Consider the following 19,208-nt stretch of genomic DNA (forward strand, 5'->3'; position numbering starts at 1 on the left):
GCAGGATAGTTGCATGGGGGGGGGGGGTTGGTGATGGCCAAACTAATCCTCATTGGTAAGAGGATGGTGGAAAAAGGCCTTGGGGGAGGGTTTCACATGACACCTTTTATTTCTGGTCATGTGTCCATATTGCCCCAAAAGTATTACCCCCAGAGGCATAGCTAATGGGGGTCAAAGAGTACATTTAAAAAACATTCTTTGAGTGCTCACCCTAATGAAATGTGCTGTGCACACCTATGAAGGGTGTTACAAGAAATCAAGAGAAAAATTGTTCTTCTGGGCCTCTGATGAGAGGACAAGAAGTAATGGGATTAAATTGCAGCAAGGGAGGTTTAAGTTGGACATTAGGAAAAACTTCCTGTGTGGGTGGTTAAACATTGGAATAAATTGCCTAGGGAGGTTTGTGGAATCTCCATAATTGAAGATATTTAAGAGCAAGTTAGAGAGACATCTACCAGGGATGATCTAGATAGTGCTTGGTTCTGCTGTGAGGGCAGGGGACTGGACTTGATGACTTCTCAAGGTCTTTTCCAGTTCTAGCGTTCTATCATTCTATATGAGCAGAAGACAATAGAAGAATTTCAGCTGACCACTGCCCAGAAAAAATGCAATCTAACTGATCTTGTTTTAAAATAAGAATAAACTATGGCATTGAACTATGCAGCATTCCCTTTCTGTAGGCCAAGTACTGGACCCCGTATTTCCACTGGCGAGCAGGTACTGGCTCAAGTTGTGCCACTAATGTCAATGGGAATTAATTCTCACCAATGGCAATGAGGTATTAACAAACTGGCCCAAAAATGGGCACCTCAAGAAATCATTTTAAACTTAGTATCACAGGCACATCCTGAAAACATCCACTGGGCAGAAGATTTATTACATCATAGGAAGGGACAGGTAGATTTCATTTTAGGCTTAAAGAAGTTTGGTACAAGCCTCACAAACAAATTCATTTCAGATGCATTTGATAAAAATAAAAAAGGGCATAAACATGGGAAAATCATCAACAACATTAAAGCCACCTCAGAGATATAACAAAAATCATCACTACTTTCCTTTAAAAAAAATCTGATTGTATTTAGGGTAAGTGTAAATTTTAAGGACTCGAAGGTCTCAAGCGTGGGATGTTTTATATTTAATCCACCTCTTCTGAATATTTAGTAAATAGATTTTCATTTTTCACCATGATTGGTTTAAGCCTTTCATTCAGAATCAATAACATTAAAATATTTTATTAAAGCTCTCACTAACCTTCCATGGGGGTATTATTGTCTGGTCGATTTGCAAAGACAACATCCACATACTCCAGCTGCAGTCTCTGGAGAGAAGCCTTTAATCCTAGGAGCAGCAAGAAGAAAATACAGCATCAGAAATAGTCAGAATGGTCTTTGTAACACATCACAAAAGAGGTGAAAGTTCCGACATATCACAGTATTGGACTATCCTAAAATGTACACTGGAAGTGGACAATGAGGTCTCATGTCTGCTCAACCACATTAAAAAAAAATAATCAAAGTTTGGCTTCATGTAGAATTCATAGCCCTCCACAGGATTTTTTTTTAAATTACACACATATTTGGATTGGAAAAGACACCATCCTGGTGAGCCTGTCAATTGGCAGCCTCCAGGGACAGAGTTCAGAGCACTGATGTTGTTTCAAAGTTAATCTAATCAAAATCCTGACAGAGAGTATTTTTTCGTCACCCCATGGCACATTGCATTGGTACAGTTCCATATAATTAAGCCTTGTCACTCCAGGGGCTTTCCAAAAATGAAAACCCAAGGGAGAGGAATCATGACATGCTATTATATATTTATGATTACCAAGACTAATACAACCCTGAAAAAATAATATTCCAAACAGACTCCTTCAAATGTCACCTCTACCAAGTTAGGCAGAATGTATCCTTCTAGAATAAAGGACTGCAAAAGTTACCCAGCAAACTGCACCACACTTAACTCATAATGTTGCCCAGATAGACAGGCTACATAAGGAGGGAGAGCAAGGGCTTATGGCCATTTACTCCTGGGAACCAGAAGAGGTAGGTTCCATTCCTGACTCCTACAGATTTATTATATGTTAGGCCAAAGTCACTTTCTGCATCTCAATTTCCTCATCTATAAAATGGGACTATAAATCTAAACTATTATAAAAGGAGAGGTGTCCATCATGCCATCTGTCTCAGAGAACATTTGCGAATACACTGGAAGACCTGAGAAGTTTCTAGAAAATGCCAGAATGAGTGAGAAATGAGGAGTTGAGGGGAACCCTGCCCTGTGGTGGAAGCGGGAGCAGTGGCAGATGGCCCGGGCGCAGCCAGGGACTCTCCCCTCAGGCTGCCATTAGCAGGGGCTTGGGGCCAGCAGGGAGATGGCAGTGACAGTGGTAACATACAGACCTGTGCTCACTGGGGTGGGCGGCTCATGGGCCAAGGCCCCACACTGCTCCTGAACCCTGGGAGCAGCCTGTCCAGCAAGTGGGGGCATAGGAGGCAGCACCTTACAGTACATTGAGCAGCTGCTGCCGCAACATGATAACTTCTCCAAGAAGCACATCAGGCCCAGGGACAAAGTAGGAGATGCTGTGAGTGGTGGGACTGGCTCTAAGTCCCTACCCGCCATGCTCTGCCTGTCCCTCCATTGGCCCCCCAAGCTGGTGCCCCCAGGTCTTCCCATTCCCTGCCCTGCCCTCTCCCACGCCTGTCCCTCATGTCTCCTGCTTGCCCACCCAACCTTGCCACCAAACCCGCTAGCCAGTTGCTGGGGAGGCACTGAGCCCTGCCCTGAGCCCCGGCCAAACCAGGCTGACCTGAGTGTACGTCTATCGTCACAACAGTAATGCTAGTAACGATAATGCTTACTCACTTCACCACAGTGCTGGGAGGCTTAATTCATTATATACACGTAAGTGCATTGAGATCTACTGTTTGATCATGCTACAGGAATTCAAGGTTCTATGTGGTGTTTTCGTAGCAGTGAGATAAATATGTAATATGTCTGAGAGCTCCCCAACAGTGTACTGTAATGCTAAATTTATTTTAAATTGTTTAATCCTGACCCTTGCCCTCCCAAAGAAGATTAGAACCTCAGTTGATGCCAGCTGGCTTATTTCCAGAGGGCTAAATCTGCAGATGGTGTAAATCAGAGCAACGCCAGCTATAAACAAAAGTTCATGTGTGTTTATTAATGACATGATTACAATAATGATCCTGAACAGAGAGAAAATATACATTTCCAGATAATTAGAATTCTATATTTTAATGGTGAATCTAGCTCATTTAAATTAGTTATAACAAGTGAATGATCATTTTTGTAATTACCTGAGTAAACTGTACCCCTGTGCTATGAATCACAGCCTTGTCTTGTTTGAAAATGTTTTAGAAATCTCTCAGGTAACTGTACAGTGAAGTCTTCTTGTCATGCTTCATAGATAAAACCCTCTGTTCGTGACACCCCTCACAGGCACATTGTACCTCTAATTAAAATAGAACTACCAGTATCTATTGCTGAGATATGTATCATGGAATGCACAGCTCTACAATGTTCAAAGAGAATTTGAACTGTGTGCTCCTGGGAGCTCTCCTCTTTGTTAATTTTAATTCTGCATGAAGGTAAGAGGCCCTTTTCCTTTCTCTCTCTCTTTTGCTTCTAAAGTGATCAGTATCTTAACTGGAACAAGGCAAAATGTTTGCAGTGAACAGTTCATTAAGTGTATTTGGCTTTTTTTTTCCTGCTCATTAGCTATCTGCAAACAGGCATAGTGGAAGAATAGTGCACACAAACATATTCCCGCTTCCAGGCTGTTCACATGTTATTTGCCACAACTACTGCTTCACATTTCTTTCTCACAATTTGTTATTTGTGCTGTGCATAAGAAGCCAAAACAAACCCTAGAACCAGTGTACTCAAGTGATGGGGCATTGCAGATCCAGATGTTGAGGCTTGAGCCCATCCCTATAGCATAATATATTATAGCTATGCATAATTAATATTTGTAGTTCTGAACTTTTTTCAAACTTGATTTATTTTTTAACACTAGCAATGTTTTGGATCAAATGTCAATACACCTAGAAGAATGGGACATGCATTTCAATATCTTTTGCAATTGCTACCAGCCACAATTATGTTTTATTTTATACGTGAGCAGCAAGACTAATCATCTCCAAGATTCATAACTCAATATACAGCATTTCATTTTTCATCATGCTTGTAAATTCAATTATTGTTAAACAATATCTATTCAAGGGGTATTTTTTCACATGGAGTTTGCTATTGAAATTTAAAAAGGACAGTATCGTAGCGAAGAGCATGGTTGTGTAATGATGCACACCAAACATTGCTCTGCGGGAATCAGAAAGATTTTATTTCAGCACACAGTGCATGGGGGGTTTAGCTTCAGAATAAGCAGACTGACATATAGCACATAATTTTGTAGTAGTATAAAGAACATATCATACAAACTCCTTTAAACCAGAAGACAGAAACGGGTCAAATAGCCACAAGAAGCAGGTGGGTGGAAATCCCTTTGTGTGGTTTATGAACACAGATATGGGGCAAATTCTATCTTGCTGTAATGGAAAAAGAGCCTTCCTTCCTGCCTTCCATGAAGGCACCAAACACAATAGCAGCTCTGTGCTCTTGGAAATACAGAAATGTGGGGCCCAAGCCATAGCACCATTCCCTGAAAAAACTTGCAGAGGTGAAGGACCAAGCTGAACTGGGAGTGTCTCAGCATTCAAGGAAAGTGTTCCCATTGTACTATCCTCCCGTGGCCATGAACTACTCAGCGGAGTTTAAGTCTAGCCATCTCTGCTAGTTATTTGATTTGCTTTTGTCTTCTCCTGTGAATGGAATGTGTATTGTATATTATACACCTGTCTGTTTACTCTAAAGCACAAGAACACTATGTGTTGTGTGCTAAAATATGATCAGCAGTTTTTGGTATGTATTGTTAAGCAGCCAAACTCTTCTATGTTGTCCCTGCTTAATTTCAAATGTCAAACTCTATAAACAAAAGTGTACCTCTGAAGTACTATCTTGCCATAAACTTACCAGGGGTGACAAGAAGACTCACTGAGTTTAACACGGGGCTGAGCTTGTCTGGCACAATATGATCCTTAGAGGTACGTGATGATCTCAAAAGGCAAATATGCAGAAAGTTCAACCTGCCTCAGCACCCATAAATGTGTATTGCCCAAGTATTTGTCCAAAACCAATTTGTCCAATACCAATATTATTATTAAGCATTTATACTTCAGCAGCACAGAGCAGCAAACTGGGTTGCCCGTTGAGCAAAGTTCTGTACAGACATGAGCGCGTATCTAAGGAATGCCAGAACCTGGCCACATAATTCTGGTCATTTAAATTTAGGGGCTGATTTTAAACTTTTCACTTCTATGGTCCATTTAATCTACTCTTATGCTCCAGTCCCATAAGCAGACCAAATCCAATTGGTCTATTTCCCATTTCAGCTCCTTTTCTACATTACCCTCCAATATTCCTTTTCTCAGGTGACTCAGAGCAATGCTACCCCCTCCTCTCTCCATGTTTTGCATCTTACTGAACCATGGGTATTAATTCATTCACTGTCTTCATCCATTTTCTTTCTTTTTACTAACTTATTGCTTTTCTTTTTATGATCTGTACATGGGTTTTCAATCAAAGCGCTTCCGATATTGCTTCAAGAATTCTTAATATGTCAAATTTTAGACAAAATCATAAAACTTTCCAAGAAGCTACAATCTCCCTATATGAAGTTTATATAACCCACACAACTTCTGGGTGTGGTGCATTGTCTCATCTAGTGGCACTGAGGCCACTTAGAGAGAGAATAATAGTCTGCTCTATAGCCTTAGCTGACTGCCAGCTGGCTTTTAGCTCATGCAGTAGAGGCTTATGCACTAAGCTCCAGAGATTCCAGGTTCAATTTCACCAGTCACATTTGCAGCTGAGATTGCTGACACTCCATAAGATAGAACTGAGTCTGGATTTTCTTCTCTGTTCTATATGTACGTTACAGACAAAAAACTGTGTCAGATAGATCAGCTGCTGGCTCCAGCTTCTTAGGTTACCCACCACCCAGAGAAACTCAAAAGGTGGTGAGGTTGGCGTTAGGCTGGCCTGGGTTTCCCAGGATGTACGCCATGGATGTCTTGCCCCTTCTGATTCAAAATATCTCAGGTTGGTGTTGTGCTGCTAATGGTAAGACGCCCTCCTGTACTGGCTGAAAGAGGAGGGCTGAGCTGCCCCCCACTTTTAGGCGGAGAGGGGGAAAAGCCAATGGCCATTCCAACTCTGCTTCTAGCTGTAGTATTGTTTTCCCTGCCCTGCAATCCCATGCACTGGGAGAGCAGGAGGGACAGCTTAGAGATGGATATAGTCTTTGGTGAATTTATTTGGCTCTGAGCTGGGATGAGAGTGAGAGAAGGGTTTATATCTATGAGAATTGTGTGGTCTGATGTTTAGCTGAGACAAAGATTCAACAGCAGAGACTGCCAAGAATCTGTCTGAATGAAACTGGGCCCTATAGAAACAATAGTAGGTCAGCATATAATTAAGGACTGCATCATAATATATATGTACAAAAGAGCCAAAATAGGGTTACACAGGCAAAACTAATGTGTCAGGCCATAAGTATACTATATTGAGCAATGTTTTATCAGCAAGCCAAATGTAGATATATATATGTGTGTCATAAGGGGAATTTAAGTATTAGAATTTTAGCAAGGACTTTTTTTGAGACGACAACAACACATTTTGTGTTAAATGTAACTGGGAGAGAGCAGTGAAAGAAATTGGCATAAAAGAAAAAACTGAAAATGTTCAAAGATAAAATACCTGTCCAAAATGTTATAAATTCATTCTAGCAAACCTCTGGCTTATTAAAAATGGGTAAAGAAGAAAACACACAAATTAATCAAAGATAACAGAGGCATTCAGAAGGAGGTGAAATACCACATACAGAGGAGAAATTGAAAGCATACACAAATGAGAAATGAAACAAATGATAAGAAAAATGGAGGATAAAAGAAAGAGTTCAAAGGAGATTATGGATCAGATCTTCAACTGGTGTAAATAAGCAGAACTCCAGAGCTTCAATGGAGCTACGCTGGCATGGGCCAACCAGAGTCTTGGCCACAGACCTTAAAGTTAAACACTTACAACTTTTTCAAATACACAAAACCAAGAGTAGTTCTTTGTTTTGATTTATGCATTCACATCATGCCCAGCTCAAGTTCTCCCTCTCACCTTTACACTTCCCTCCTTCCTTTAGTAAAGAGGCCTGTACAAGCACAGATTCTTCCCATCCAGTTTTTCTATTTCCAGCCAATTTACAATTTCATTGAATTGATCAGATGAAAGGAAATTGTTCTAACATGATCAAAACCCCTTCCCCCCAGTCAGCAAACAGCCAACAAGAGGGGACAACAGGATAATTTAAAAAACAGCCAGTTTTCACAAATGCAAATATAGGGGCTGATCCCATTGAACTCCTACAGATTTTTATACAGAGTAGGATCGGGCATATTCAGGTCAGCAAGGGGCCCTCCTCTTCACCTAAGCCACCAGGTTGGCTGGCTGAGCAGCTGCAATAGGGGGGCTGAGCAGCCTTAGCATACCACAAACCAATCTCCCAGTATAGGAGATGAAACCAGCATGGAAAATCAATTTGGGGGAGGCCAGCACAGGGGGAGCAGCTGTGTAACCCCCTTAATGTCCCAGTGCACAAGACAATCAGTATGGAGGGACTATGGCTGCTTTTCCATATGGTTGGAGAAGCAACTATGGTTGGAGAAGCAACTCTGCACACTGGCCCAGGTTGCGACATGAGTTTTACCTCCCCTCATCCTCACACTCCCTCTGCGCTGAGCCTGAATACTTTGGCTTCATGGAAGATGGAGTGAATCTCATCTTTGTTCTCCCCTTCCCCTCCTTATTCAAGATGTTCCTTAAGCCAGATGGGTTCTTGCAATGGAGAAGGCACACTGACGGTACATACCTTCAATAATGTGTTTTCTTGAAAGCCCCCTTTCTGTTTCAGCTCTGCAAAGATATAACAGGTAATGTGACAATCAGCGTGGGTGTTGTTATTATGATAAGGCTCTTTAAGAACTGATGTTCTTAGATTTACTAATTTTGTATTCTAGTCAGAACAAGCTTTGAATATCTGACAAATGAGACAGAGAAACAGCTGAGTCCCCCAACAGGGTCATCCTTACCCATATGCAGAATACTCAGTTTTGTATGGCACCTGAAAATTTGGGACACCACTGGGTCTTAATGTCTATCCACCCACCTCTTGCTATCCCAGTTCTGTGGCTCTGCCTCCTCTGGAGAGATCTAGTTACTCTAAAAGTGAAAAGGCCTGCCAGACCTATAAACAGAACAATGAGGCTGTGAAAGAGCCATTCAAGTGGTAATTAAGTCATTTGCAGACATTTGCCAATCTCAGGTATTTACTGTCAGCTTCTGAATTTACTGTGTTAGTCTATAGGGCCTTAGTTTAAAATTTGCTTTAAAATATTTCATTAGTGTGTTGGTAAAAATTATAAAATCGCATCTCTAAAAAATTGCCCCCCGTCGGCTGCCATCGGACAGAGGGGCACTAGTTTAATAGAACTGAGTAAGATCCCATAAATCTTAAGAATCGCCTTGTCCAGAGACAATAGCATCCAGAAGTAACAACATTCATATCAATAACAACCCAGTAACATTCATCCTTTCTATATTAATGTACAACCTGATGTGCAATTTACCATTCTTTTAGAAGTGGCAGAATGCAGTGGTTAAGTTCCACTGAAAGGTAAAGCAAAAAACCAGTAGAAGCCTCAATTAGATTTGATGGAATAAGATTTAAACCAACCCACTACCCTAACTGGCCTCCTCAGAACAACCTTATTGAAATATGAGAAATGCTTTTCCTGCAAATGAAGACATGCAGCCAGTTTTATTAACTGTAGTAAAACACATTCTATGGGCTTTCAGAGATATTGCAGTCCTTATTGAGACAACAACCATCTGAGTCAATAGGAATTTTCTTTGAGTAAGGACTGTGGGATCAGGCCCAGAATTATTAAACAAGACATAGTGTCTTCACATATTGTATATTCTGTAGACTTCTCACTTCTAAAGCAAGAAATTGCATCCTTTTCATGGGCTCATATTTCAAATCTAAACTAGAGTTAGAGGCAATATAACATTTTATAATCTTTCTTGCAGACTGTTTAATTTTGTATGTGTTTGTAGCATATCTACCATATTTTGAGTCTGAAGGGAAGCTTTGACACAAAGTAAAACAAGACCTTTAATATAACACTATAGCAGTCAAATGCATGCAATATGCTTATTTATATTCAGTGTCTGCTGGAGAAGACAAAATCTATATCCTATCTCTCTAGCTTCAGAATTTATGGTAAATAATTTCAGTGAAATGACAAAATCATTTTATTGTTTTATACAAAATGTCCAAAGAAAACATCCCAGTTCCAGATGTTGCAGTTTTTGTAACATAAGGATTAAACTTTATATTTTCTCTTAGACACTCTGGGTATGTCTACACTACAGAGTTAGTTCGAACTAACGGACGTTAGTTCGAACTAACTTTCATAGGCGCTACACTAGCGCTCCGCTAGTTCGAACTTAATTTGAACTAGCGGAGCGCTTAGTTCGAACTAGGAAAACCTTATTTTACGAGGATTAAGCCTAGTTCGAACTAGCTAGTTCGAATTAAGGGGTGTGTAGCCCCTTAATTCAAACTAGTGGGAGGCTAGCCCTCCCCAGGTTTCCCTGGTGGCCACTCTGGCCAACACCAGGGAAACTCGTCTGTCCCCCTCTCGGCCCCGGACCCCTTAAAGGGGCACGGGCTGGCTATGGTGCCCGTGCCAGGTACAAGCCTGCCAGCACCCAGCCAGCAGACCCTGCACCTGGCACGGATCGAGCCAGCCACCCGATGCCCCCCAGCCCTCCCCCTCTTCCCGGGACCAGGCTGGCGGCTCCCGGGAGCTTGCCCGGGACCGCAAGAGGCGGGCACCCGCCTGGTCTAGAGCGGACATCGTGGACCTCGTCCACGATCTCCGCACTAGGCACAGGAAAGTGGCCGTCTAGGGCAGGAGAGCTGCCAGCCTGGCCACCCAGGAGCAGGTGTGCATGAAAATCAAGGGGGTCCACTGAGACCCCCGACCCTGAGCCCTGAGCTTACCATGGCCGTCCTGGGTCAGACCAAAGGTCCATCTAGCCCAGTAGCCTGTCTGCCGACAGCGGCCAACCCTAGGGACCCTGGAGGGGATGGACCGGAGACAGTGACCAAGCCATTTGTCTCGTGCCATCCCTCTCCAGCCTTCCACAAACCTTGGGCGGGGACACCACTCCTACCCCCTGGCTAAGACTACTCCATGGACCCAACCTCCATGACTTGATCTCACTTCCCTTTAAACTCTGTTCTAGTTCTAGCCTTCACAGCCTCCTGCAGCAAGGAGTTCCACAGGTTGACTCTTTGCTTTGTGAAGAACAACTTTCTGTTACTAGTTTGAAGCCTGCTACCCATTCCTTTCCTTTGGTGTCCTCTAGTCCTTCTTTATGGGAACTCATGAAGAACTTTTCTGAATGCACCCTCTCCATCCAACCCCTGCTTTTAGAGACCTCTATCCTGTCTCCCCCCTCCCCCCCCCGTCTCCTCTTTTCTAAGCTGAAAAGTTCCAGTCTCTTTAGCCTCTCTTTATATGGGACCTGTTCCCAACCTCTGATCATTGTAGTTGCCCTCCCCTCTCCCAGCCTCTCTCTTCCCCTCTCCCACCTCCTTTTCCCAGTCTCCCCCAGTTTTGTTCAATAAAGACAGATTCCATTTTTGAACACAATTGTCCTTTATTTTGTACATCAAGAAAAGGGGCTAGGGAGGGGTAACTGGAAGGAGGTGAGGGAGGAATGGGGTACGAGCCCCCGATGGGGAGGACTGGGCTGGCTCTGCGGGCTTCTGGGGGTGGAACCTCTCCTGCAGCCCCCCAATTGCCCCCTCTCCCCAGATGGCAGCCTGCGGCAAGTGCAGCCAGGCTGATGGCCGAGTGCTGTGATGTGCCCAGCGTGGGCACTCCGGGCACTCCAAGCCAGGACTGGTTTGCAAGCAGGGCACCCCTGAGAACTGTCTGTCTGGGGTGGGGGTCGGGACCCTTTAAGCACAGCCCTCGGCTAGCCTGAGACAGCATCTCCACGCTCTAAGTCCTCCTCTGATGCCCTGCCGGCACTGCTTCCGGCCATCCTTAACCCCGCTTCAGGGTCCACTTAATGTGGACATGCTAGTTTGAATCAGCAAAACGCTAATTCGAACTAGTTTTTAGTTCTAGACGCGTTAGTTTGAATTAGTTAATTCGAACTAAGCTAATTCGAACTAAGTTAGTTCGAATTAGCGCTGTAGTGTAGACGTACCCTCTGATAGCCTTTGATTTCAGTGTTTCAAAATACACTGTGTAGTCCAGATTGAGCAGACAGACAGAATGTTCGTGCAGAATTTGAAAAGCAAAACCTGTTAAATCTCTTTTAATAATTTAATCAGTAGTTCAAACACTGCTAACACATCAGAAGTAAATTCAGCCAGTAAAATTTGTGCTTCACGCAGAACTCTCTTTCATTTGGCTCAACAGTAAGAGAGAGATGGCCCATTTTTATCTCAAACAAGATGGTCTTTTTTATCTGAGCTCACTGTGGGGAGTGAGCTCAACTCAACCGCTAGGGTCAGCCAGATATTTTTATCACTGTGTTAAAGTGCTACCACACTGGCAGGATTCGGCAGCTTTTCTCCTAGGGAGTATTATACTGGTTGTGCTACTTCTGGTTTCATCCATGTTTTGGAAATGAGGATTTAAGAGACTGCACTCAAACAATCTAAAGGAATTACCTTACATCTAAAGAGTGCAGCTGGGCTATGCTTTGTAGAGCTATTTGCTAGAGTCTAATGTCACATCAGTATCTTTGTTGAACACTGTCTTCTTTAAGAGTCCTCTTCAAATGAGAACAAATTAGCCTTGAGAATTCACTAACCTGCATATAACTCAGTTGCCTTAAGGGGATAAAGCCATGCAGAATTAAACTGTATTATCTGTAACAATACAATTATAAAACTTACTTTCCACCCCAGTAGAGTTTTGTTGTTATGACCAGACTGGACCTCCTGTGCATAAAAAAGAAAAAAATAGGTTGCAGTTTTGTTTTTAATAGGCATATGGAGTAAAAATTAAAACAAATCCCTCTTCAGATGTTGTATCACTGCCCAAGTAGCAATTTCTTTTTATTTATAGCTAAAGAAGTCCAAAGGTCTATCTTCAAATGAGACCTTCAATTCAAGGTTCTTGACTTTAGCCTACAGCAAAATGCATAACAATGACTCTACATTTGGATTGCTTCTAGTGAACAACTATACACTTTCTTATTCCAGTCCAAGTGTAGATGGTCAATGGTGCAATACAATCTTGTTACATTGTAAACAAAATGTGGACTGTAACATAATAACTAAGTGTGATGGGGTGATGCAACTCCACACTACGGGAACCCCTCCCCCCCGGTGGCAGGGTGAAGCAACCCCTCATCGGTCGGCCATCCAGGGAGCCAAGGGAGGCGGAGCAAGTCAGTGGGACCCACCCTGAGGAGGCAGCCATGAAGGCTGCGCAGACCCCAGGGGAGAGTTGGTCTGGGGTTGGGGAGACAGCCGGCACAGGTGCAGTGGAGGCAGGCCGGGCCAGGGACATTGGCGCGAACTAATGATGCCACCGGGAGGCCCAGAGGAGGCGTCACCAGCGCAGTTCCGGGATTCGGTGGGGAATTCAAAAGGGCGACAGTCACCCAGGAAGAGGGAGGTTGCAGGGATTCGGTGGAGGCACGCAGGGGCCGGAGGAGGCAGGTAGGAAGTGGCCCAGGGCAGGGCCCAGGAGTGGCCCATGGGCTGATGTGTTTAGGGGCGACTCCCTGTCAGCCAAGAAGGGAAGAGCCATCCCTGCCTTAGGGCCCTGGGCTGGGACCTGGGAGAGTGGGCGGGCCCGGGTCCTCCCACCCCACCGTCCGCGGCAGGGATCCGTACATGCGAGAACTGTAGCATGGGCTAAACGGTTTGTTTTTCCGGTACTGACTGTGCCGAGTGTGCATAAAGATAATAGTGGTGATGGGGAGATCACAATAAAAGGGCATTGTGGTGCAGATGCAAAGGTGGTCTCTGTACAGTAAGATAACATCTATACTCAAGTATAAGCAAAGTTAGCATTTTCCTGAAGAATTAGGGGCTAATTCTCATCTCACAACTGTATATAGCAACTGGAACTCCATTGAAATCAATGGAATTACACTACAGACTGAATCTCTCTAGTCCAGCACCTTTGAGATCTGACTGTTGCCGAATCAGAACATTTGCTGACCCACAGTAGGCCAATATTGTCTAGCAGAATTACCAACAATTCCACTGCTTACTGGGCTTTTAGAAGACATTGAGGGGTAAATAAGAGCTAAGTAACAGCACCGAACACCAAGAGCCAGGGATGGTGACTGTATATACACTTTTTGGGATCATGCGAAACTTGGTCACACCCATGATAAGTGGATACCCAGCCAACTAAAATCATGCTGAACCACAGATGTTGTCAGACCAGAGAGCACTGGACTAGAGAGGTTCGACTTGTAGTGTGAAAGTGATGGTAGTGAGAGGAAAATCAGATCTGTTCAGCACAGCATTTAACTCTCCCAGAAAAGGAAAAGAAAACATATTAGTCACTGCTTTTAAAGGCTCATTTCTCAAGCCCACAGATGAGGGATTTATAAAATCACATGCTCTGCTGTAGCTGCTGCTAAGTACTTAGGCATTACAGTACCCACAGGAACCCCTGCTGGTTATGATGAACAACAAACTATTCTGGCAATTTCAATAATGCTGCTGTGTCGAGAGAAAGTAGTAGAAAATGTCACCAAAAGAAGCTGGTGTAAATTACTGTTAGGAAACTACTTCAGTGAGAAGCAGTAATAAAGAGACCTTGAGATACTAAAATCAAAAGAAGATGTAAGCAGAGTCTGAATCAATGCTTCCATTACAGCCAGCTGGAATGGGAAGGAAATCCGGGGTGTGGTTATGTAAATACAGTTCACTCAGTTTGCTGTTAGAAGGTGTTTTGTCCATTGTAACCAATTTGGCTGTGGAGAGGTCACAAACGGTGTTATAGCAATAAATGCAGGAATTATAAGATATGCCCACCAATGCTTGCAGTTAGTGTGGGAATGCAGAAAAGTCAGTCTGTGTTTAACTCTGTTCAAAGGAGAGGTCCTGTCAGTGTAAATAAACTTGGATGGACAGAGGCCCCTTTTCACAAGTCCTACAGATGAAGCCGGGGAGGAAGGTGAGCCAGCAGGCTTCATGCCCTCCAGGTGCGTGCTGGAAGACTGGTGTGCTGTAAGGCTATTTCTCCCCACTGTTTCAAGAAAGAAAGGCTCCATAAAGAGTCTCTTTTGTATGTAAATTTACTCCAGTGAATGCTGGAATCTCTTCTGGCTGGACTGTGCTTTGGGCTAAGAGCAGAAATCACTAGGTTTGGCCCAGAGCCAAACCCCCCACAAGCCAGTGGAAGATGCGATGAGCAGGCAGCAGGGTGGCGATGGCGAGGTGTGACAGCGCCAGTGAGCAGGTGGATGGCAAGTGACCAGCGGAGTGGCTGAGATGCCTCCTACACGCGCCCCCAACTTAGGATGGGAGATGAACTCTGCAGATCACCTGTGAACTCTGGTCTTCCCTGACCAAGGGCAGCGACTGAGTGGGGTGCAGAGTAGGGATGCATATGCTTATTGGGTAGTCGAGTAGTAACTCAACTAGTCACTTCCCCCTTCCCTTGCTGCCTCTATCAGAGAGAGGTAGCAAGGGGGGGGAGCAGGAGCTGGGGGGAGCTGGCTTAAAAGCTGGAACCCCCCCCAACAGTCTCTGTGGGGGGGCAGAGGAGGCTGAGGCATAGCACGGTCCCAACCTCTGCACCTCTGCCTTTGAAATGTAGCAAGACTCCCAGGCTCTTGCTACATTTCAAATGCATAAGCACAGAGGGGGAATACCGGGCAAGTGGGGACTGCTTGAATCCCTGCTCACCCCATGTTCCCCGCTGCACCTCTGCCTTTGAAATGTAGTAAGAGCCACGGTGGCTCTTACTACATTTAAAAGGCAGAAGTGCAGCTGGGATAGCGAGCATCCCACCTCCCCCTTATCAACTAGTTGGTGGAAATTCCATCGACTATTTGATTAGCTGGTTAATCAAAATTTAACATCCTTAATGCAGAGAAGGTTTGGGCATGTGAAGGAGATGTTTACATTGCTGGACATGAGAACTTGAGAGGAAAAGGACATCGACTAACCTTCTTGAGCTGGGATGTTTACTCGTGGTTTTGGTTATGAACTTTGTTTGTGGTGTTTTCCCAAATTAATGCCATGTTACTTCTCTCCCCTTTTATTAAAAGTTTCTTTTCCACACACGCTTGCGAGTGGGGAAGCACTGCCTCCCAGAAGTGTTGTATGAATTTCCCAGGTTACTGGGAGGGGGCTCAAGCCAGTTCTGGGATGGATGGAGAGGAACCCCTACATATTGAACCTGGCCCTGGGCTGCTGCTGGCAGAAAAGTTACAAATTAAACAAGCATCTATTGGCTGGAAAATAGTTTGATGTATACTCCAGAATCTTTGTCAACCTCTCTTCTGGGGCCTGACCCAAAGGCCATTAGTCGATAGAAAGGTTCCCAATGATTTAAATTAACATTGAACAGGGCCCAGAATTTTTGTTCTGACTTCAATCAGTTGTACGACTGCAGCAAGGAAGAGTGAGCAAAATTTGTTTCATAGTTTTATATACATAAAAAAATAATTCAGCAACCATCAGCCACACGTGCTGACAGCGAATTCTGTTGAATATGCACACAGAGAATGTACAGTTCGAATAAAGCAGCCCCACTACATTTATAATACTGAACAATTTGGGGGCAAGCTTTCAAGAACAAGAGCTTGTTCCTGGTAAAATCAATGAGATTTCTGCCACGACTTAAAAAAGAACAGGTTCTGAACTTATGCATACATAGGCAACAGATTTGTAATGCCATGGGAATTAGGCACCTAAATACTTTTTAAAAACTGCCTTGGGTGCCTACATTGAATTATGTTCAGAGCAGCAAAAGCATAGGGCAATATATACAGCATGGGGATCCTTTTAAAAAATGTCCCCTTTTTTATTTAAGATTTATCTAAAATTAAAATAATTATTAACTCAAATTCCTGCATAGATTCTGAAAAGATATAGAACAGTTACAGGATTTTTTATCTGTACTTTTGCACTTTGTTCTGCAGCACTCTGAGTCTCTACTGAATAATCATTAAACTAAAGGATACTTATATTTGATGTGTTGAGAACTGGAGTGCCATTGGGATTATTTCTTAGTGGAGGAATGCACAGGACAGATTGTGCAGATCTTTAAAGATCATGTAAATGTCACTTAAATTACACAAGTATATGCTAGGGTACATTCAGAAATGAATAATTTAAATTAGATCTCATTTGAAGCATCCAAAAAGAAACCCCCTCTTGCTTTTTATCTCTTTATATATATAATGTTACATGGGGGTAAAAATTGCTCAGATTGCAGAGTCAAGAAAACTTAAGCCAGGCACCCAGAAAATGAGGAACACATACTTAGAGACCACCTATGAAAAGTCTGGTTTAAATGATTTGACCACCATCACACAGAAACTCTGTTAAAGAGGCAGGGATAAAACAGCTTTCCAGAGCAACATTCAACTGCCTTAACCATGAGACCATTCTTTCTCTTCCTGCAATCCCTGCCCCATTCACTGCATTTTCCAGCTTCTAAATCTACAGACCACAGTTGCCTTCAGTGCAACTTGATTGTTCACCAGTGCAGACCCATACTGTGCACTGAAGTAGGCAGGGGTCCTATGGAAAAAACAATGTGATAATGATAGTGATAGAAATGTAGCCGTGTTAGTCTGGAGTAGTTGAAGCAAAATGCAGGACAATGTAGCACTTTAAAGACTAACAAGATGGTTTATTAGATGATGAGCTTTCGTGGGCCAGACCCACTTCCTCAGATCAAATAGTGGAAGAAAGTAGTCACAACCATATATACCAAAGGATACAATTAAAAAAATGAACAAATATGAAAAGGACAAATCACATTGCAGAACAGAAGGGGGATGCGGGGGAGGGGGAGGAAGGAAGGTAAGTGTCTGTGAATTGCTGATATTAAAGGTAGGGAGAGTGGGATGTTTGTGAGTTAATGGTATTACAGGTGATAATTGGGGAAACTGTCTTGGTAATGGCCCACGAAAATTGGCCCACGAAAGCTCATCATCTAATAAACCATCTTGTTAGTCTTTAAAGTGCTACATTGTCCTGCATTTTGCTTCAACTACCCCAGACTAACACGGCTACATTTCTATCACTGTCTTGGTAATGGGTGAGATAGTTCAAATTCTTGTTAAGTCCTTGTTGGCAAGTGTCGAATTTTAACATGAATGACAGTTCAGAGGATTCCCTTTCAAGTGCAGATGTAAAAGGTCTTTGTAGCAGAATGCAGGTGGCTAAGTCATTTAGAGAGTGTCCTTTCTGGTTAAAGTGGCAAGAAACTGTTTTCTCTTTGTGATCTTGTCTGATATCTGTTTTGTGGGCATTAATCCTTTGGCTTGTGATAATGATGTAATTAAAGACGATATCATAATGTAACATACAAGGGAGCTGAATTAATTTGCCTAGACAACCTTAATTCTGGTATTTTCTAACTTTTCCTAACGTAGTAAAACATATTTTTTCCAACCTGGTTCTCAAAAGTGGCTGAATCTCCCCTTCCTCCCCCCAAAATTCAGTCTGAGGCGGATAGCTGGTATAGAAAATTACAGTCCAAACAGGTAAAGTCTATGTTTATGCCAGTTTTTCCAAGCAGCCACTGGTTCCAGCAAATGTTAAAAAAGCTATTTAAAAAAAAGAATTTAGATATGTTCTCTGGTGCTGACCTTCTTCCACTGAAATAAAAGAGAATTTTATCATTGATTTCAATTGCAATAACCATCAGGTCCCAAAAATCTATACAGTACCTCCAGCCCTTCTTCTTGATTATATTTCCCAGAATCACCTCAGCCCTGGGGAGGGAAAAAATGCACTTTGAGTATAAAACACTTTAAAGACTAGAATGCACTGACCATAAAACAAATCATGAAACCCATTATTCATTGGGACTCTCTGCCATAAGCACCAATATGTAACATAAAAAAAATCTGCTCACATTCAACTTTTATTTTTTCCCACTTAAAACATTGAAAAACGGCTTATTGCCCCATGTTCCTGCTGACCTTAATGTGCCTTTTTGCACTGCCTTTATGCAGCAAAGTTGTAAGTTAACAATCCAGTGTCTGTGCTAAACAGAATCAATGTAATAAATGTCACACTTGTAAAGTCAAATGTGAGTCAAAGAATTGGTTTTTAATTGTAGCACTTCTCCCCTCTCCAAATGTCAGCAGAGTCATGTTGATTGGGCAGAAACACACTGCAGTTTCAGTTTAGCTATAGAATGTCTACCAAAACGGCTGCAGAAAATTGTAAGCCAAACCCTTAACTGTCTTGCACCAGCCTGTATTGCCCAAACACTGCAGAAATGTCATTCAGTTGGACGGGCAACCCATGCAGCAGAGAAACTGCACATGAGCCTGCTTGAGTACTGCGCAGCTAAAGTGACATTGCTAGTGGGTCTGCACAGGGAGATGTGGAGGAGGGAAATTGGCCTTTTACCCCCAAATGGGAGAATGACCAGCACAGACTACCTTTACCAGCATTGCCTGGAAGCATGCATTGATGGCTGTGTGCGCTTCCTTCAGCCCCATTGTGCTTCAGGGCATAACCAGCCAAAACACAACTCTAAGTAGGACTTTGTTCTTTTTAAAATTAGTCAGTTTAAAGCTGAGTGGTACAAAACTGCCTTCACAAAGGCCAGGATCTAACCCACTATATTTTGGGTGTGCACGCTAAGTCAGCTCCAGGTCATTTTGTGCATGCAAGAAACTGAAAATACAGAATGAACTGAAGGGGAGCACATACTGAGCAGCAAACTAGGGGGATGAAAGCCCTTTTTAGGGCTTAGTTTCTGGAAGAAACAGGGAGACTAGACTGAGAATTTATTTGTAGTACAGCAGGGATTCCCAACCTGTGG

General features: G+C 43.1%; 1 protein-coding gene across 3 annotated transcripts in view; it reads right to left on the reverse strand.

Annotated features, from left to right (window-relative positions):
- The window catches only part of KCNAB1 (potassium voltage-gated channel subfamily A regulatory beta subunit 1), a 245,173-nt gene that overhangs the window by 47,504 nt on the left and 178,461 nt on the right, over positions 1–19,208 (reverse strand). For all 3 annotated transcript variants that reach the window (XM_075937758.2, XM_006123474.5, XM_006123476.5), the window contains 4 exons: positions 18,100–18,144; positions 12,116–12,160; positions 8,000–8,043; positions 1,252–1,338 (listed from right to left, as the gene is read on the reverse strand). In XM_075937758.2, coding sequence (XP_075793873.2) covers positions 1,252–1,338; positions 8,000–8,043; positions 12,116–12,160; positions 18,100–18,144 — 221 coding nt within the window. The remainder of the gene's footprint in view (positions 1–1,251; positions 1,339–7,999; positions 8,044–12,115; positions 12,161–18,099; positions 18,145–19,208) is intronic.

This window comes from Pelodiscus sinensis, chromosome 10 (genome assembly GCF_052426305.1).
Source record: "Pelodiscus sinensis isolate ZL-2025 chromosome 10, ASM5242630v1, whole genome shotgun sequence".
In the NCBI taxonomy this organism is placed as follows: Eukaryota; Metazoa; Chordata; order Testudines; family Trionychidae; genus Pelodiscus; species Pelodiscus sinensis.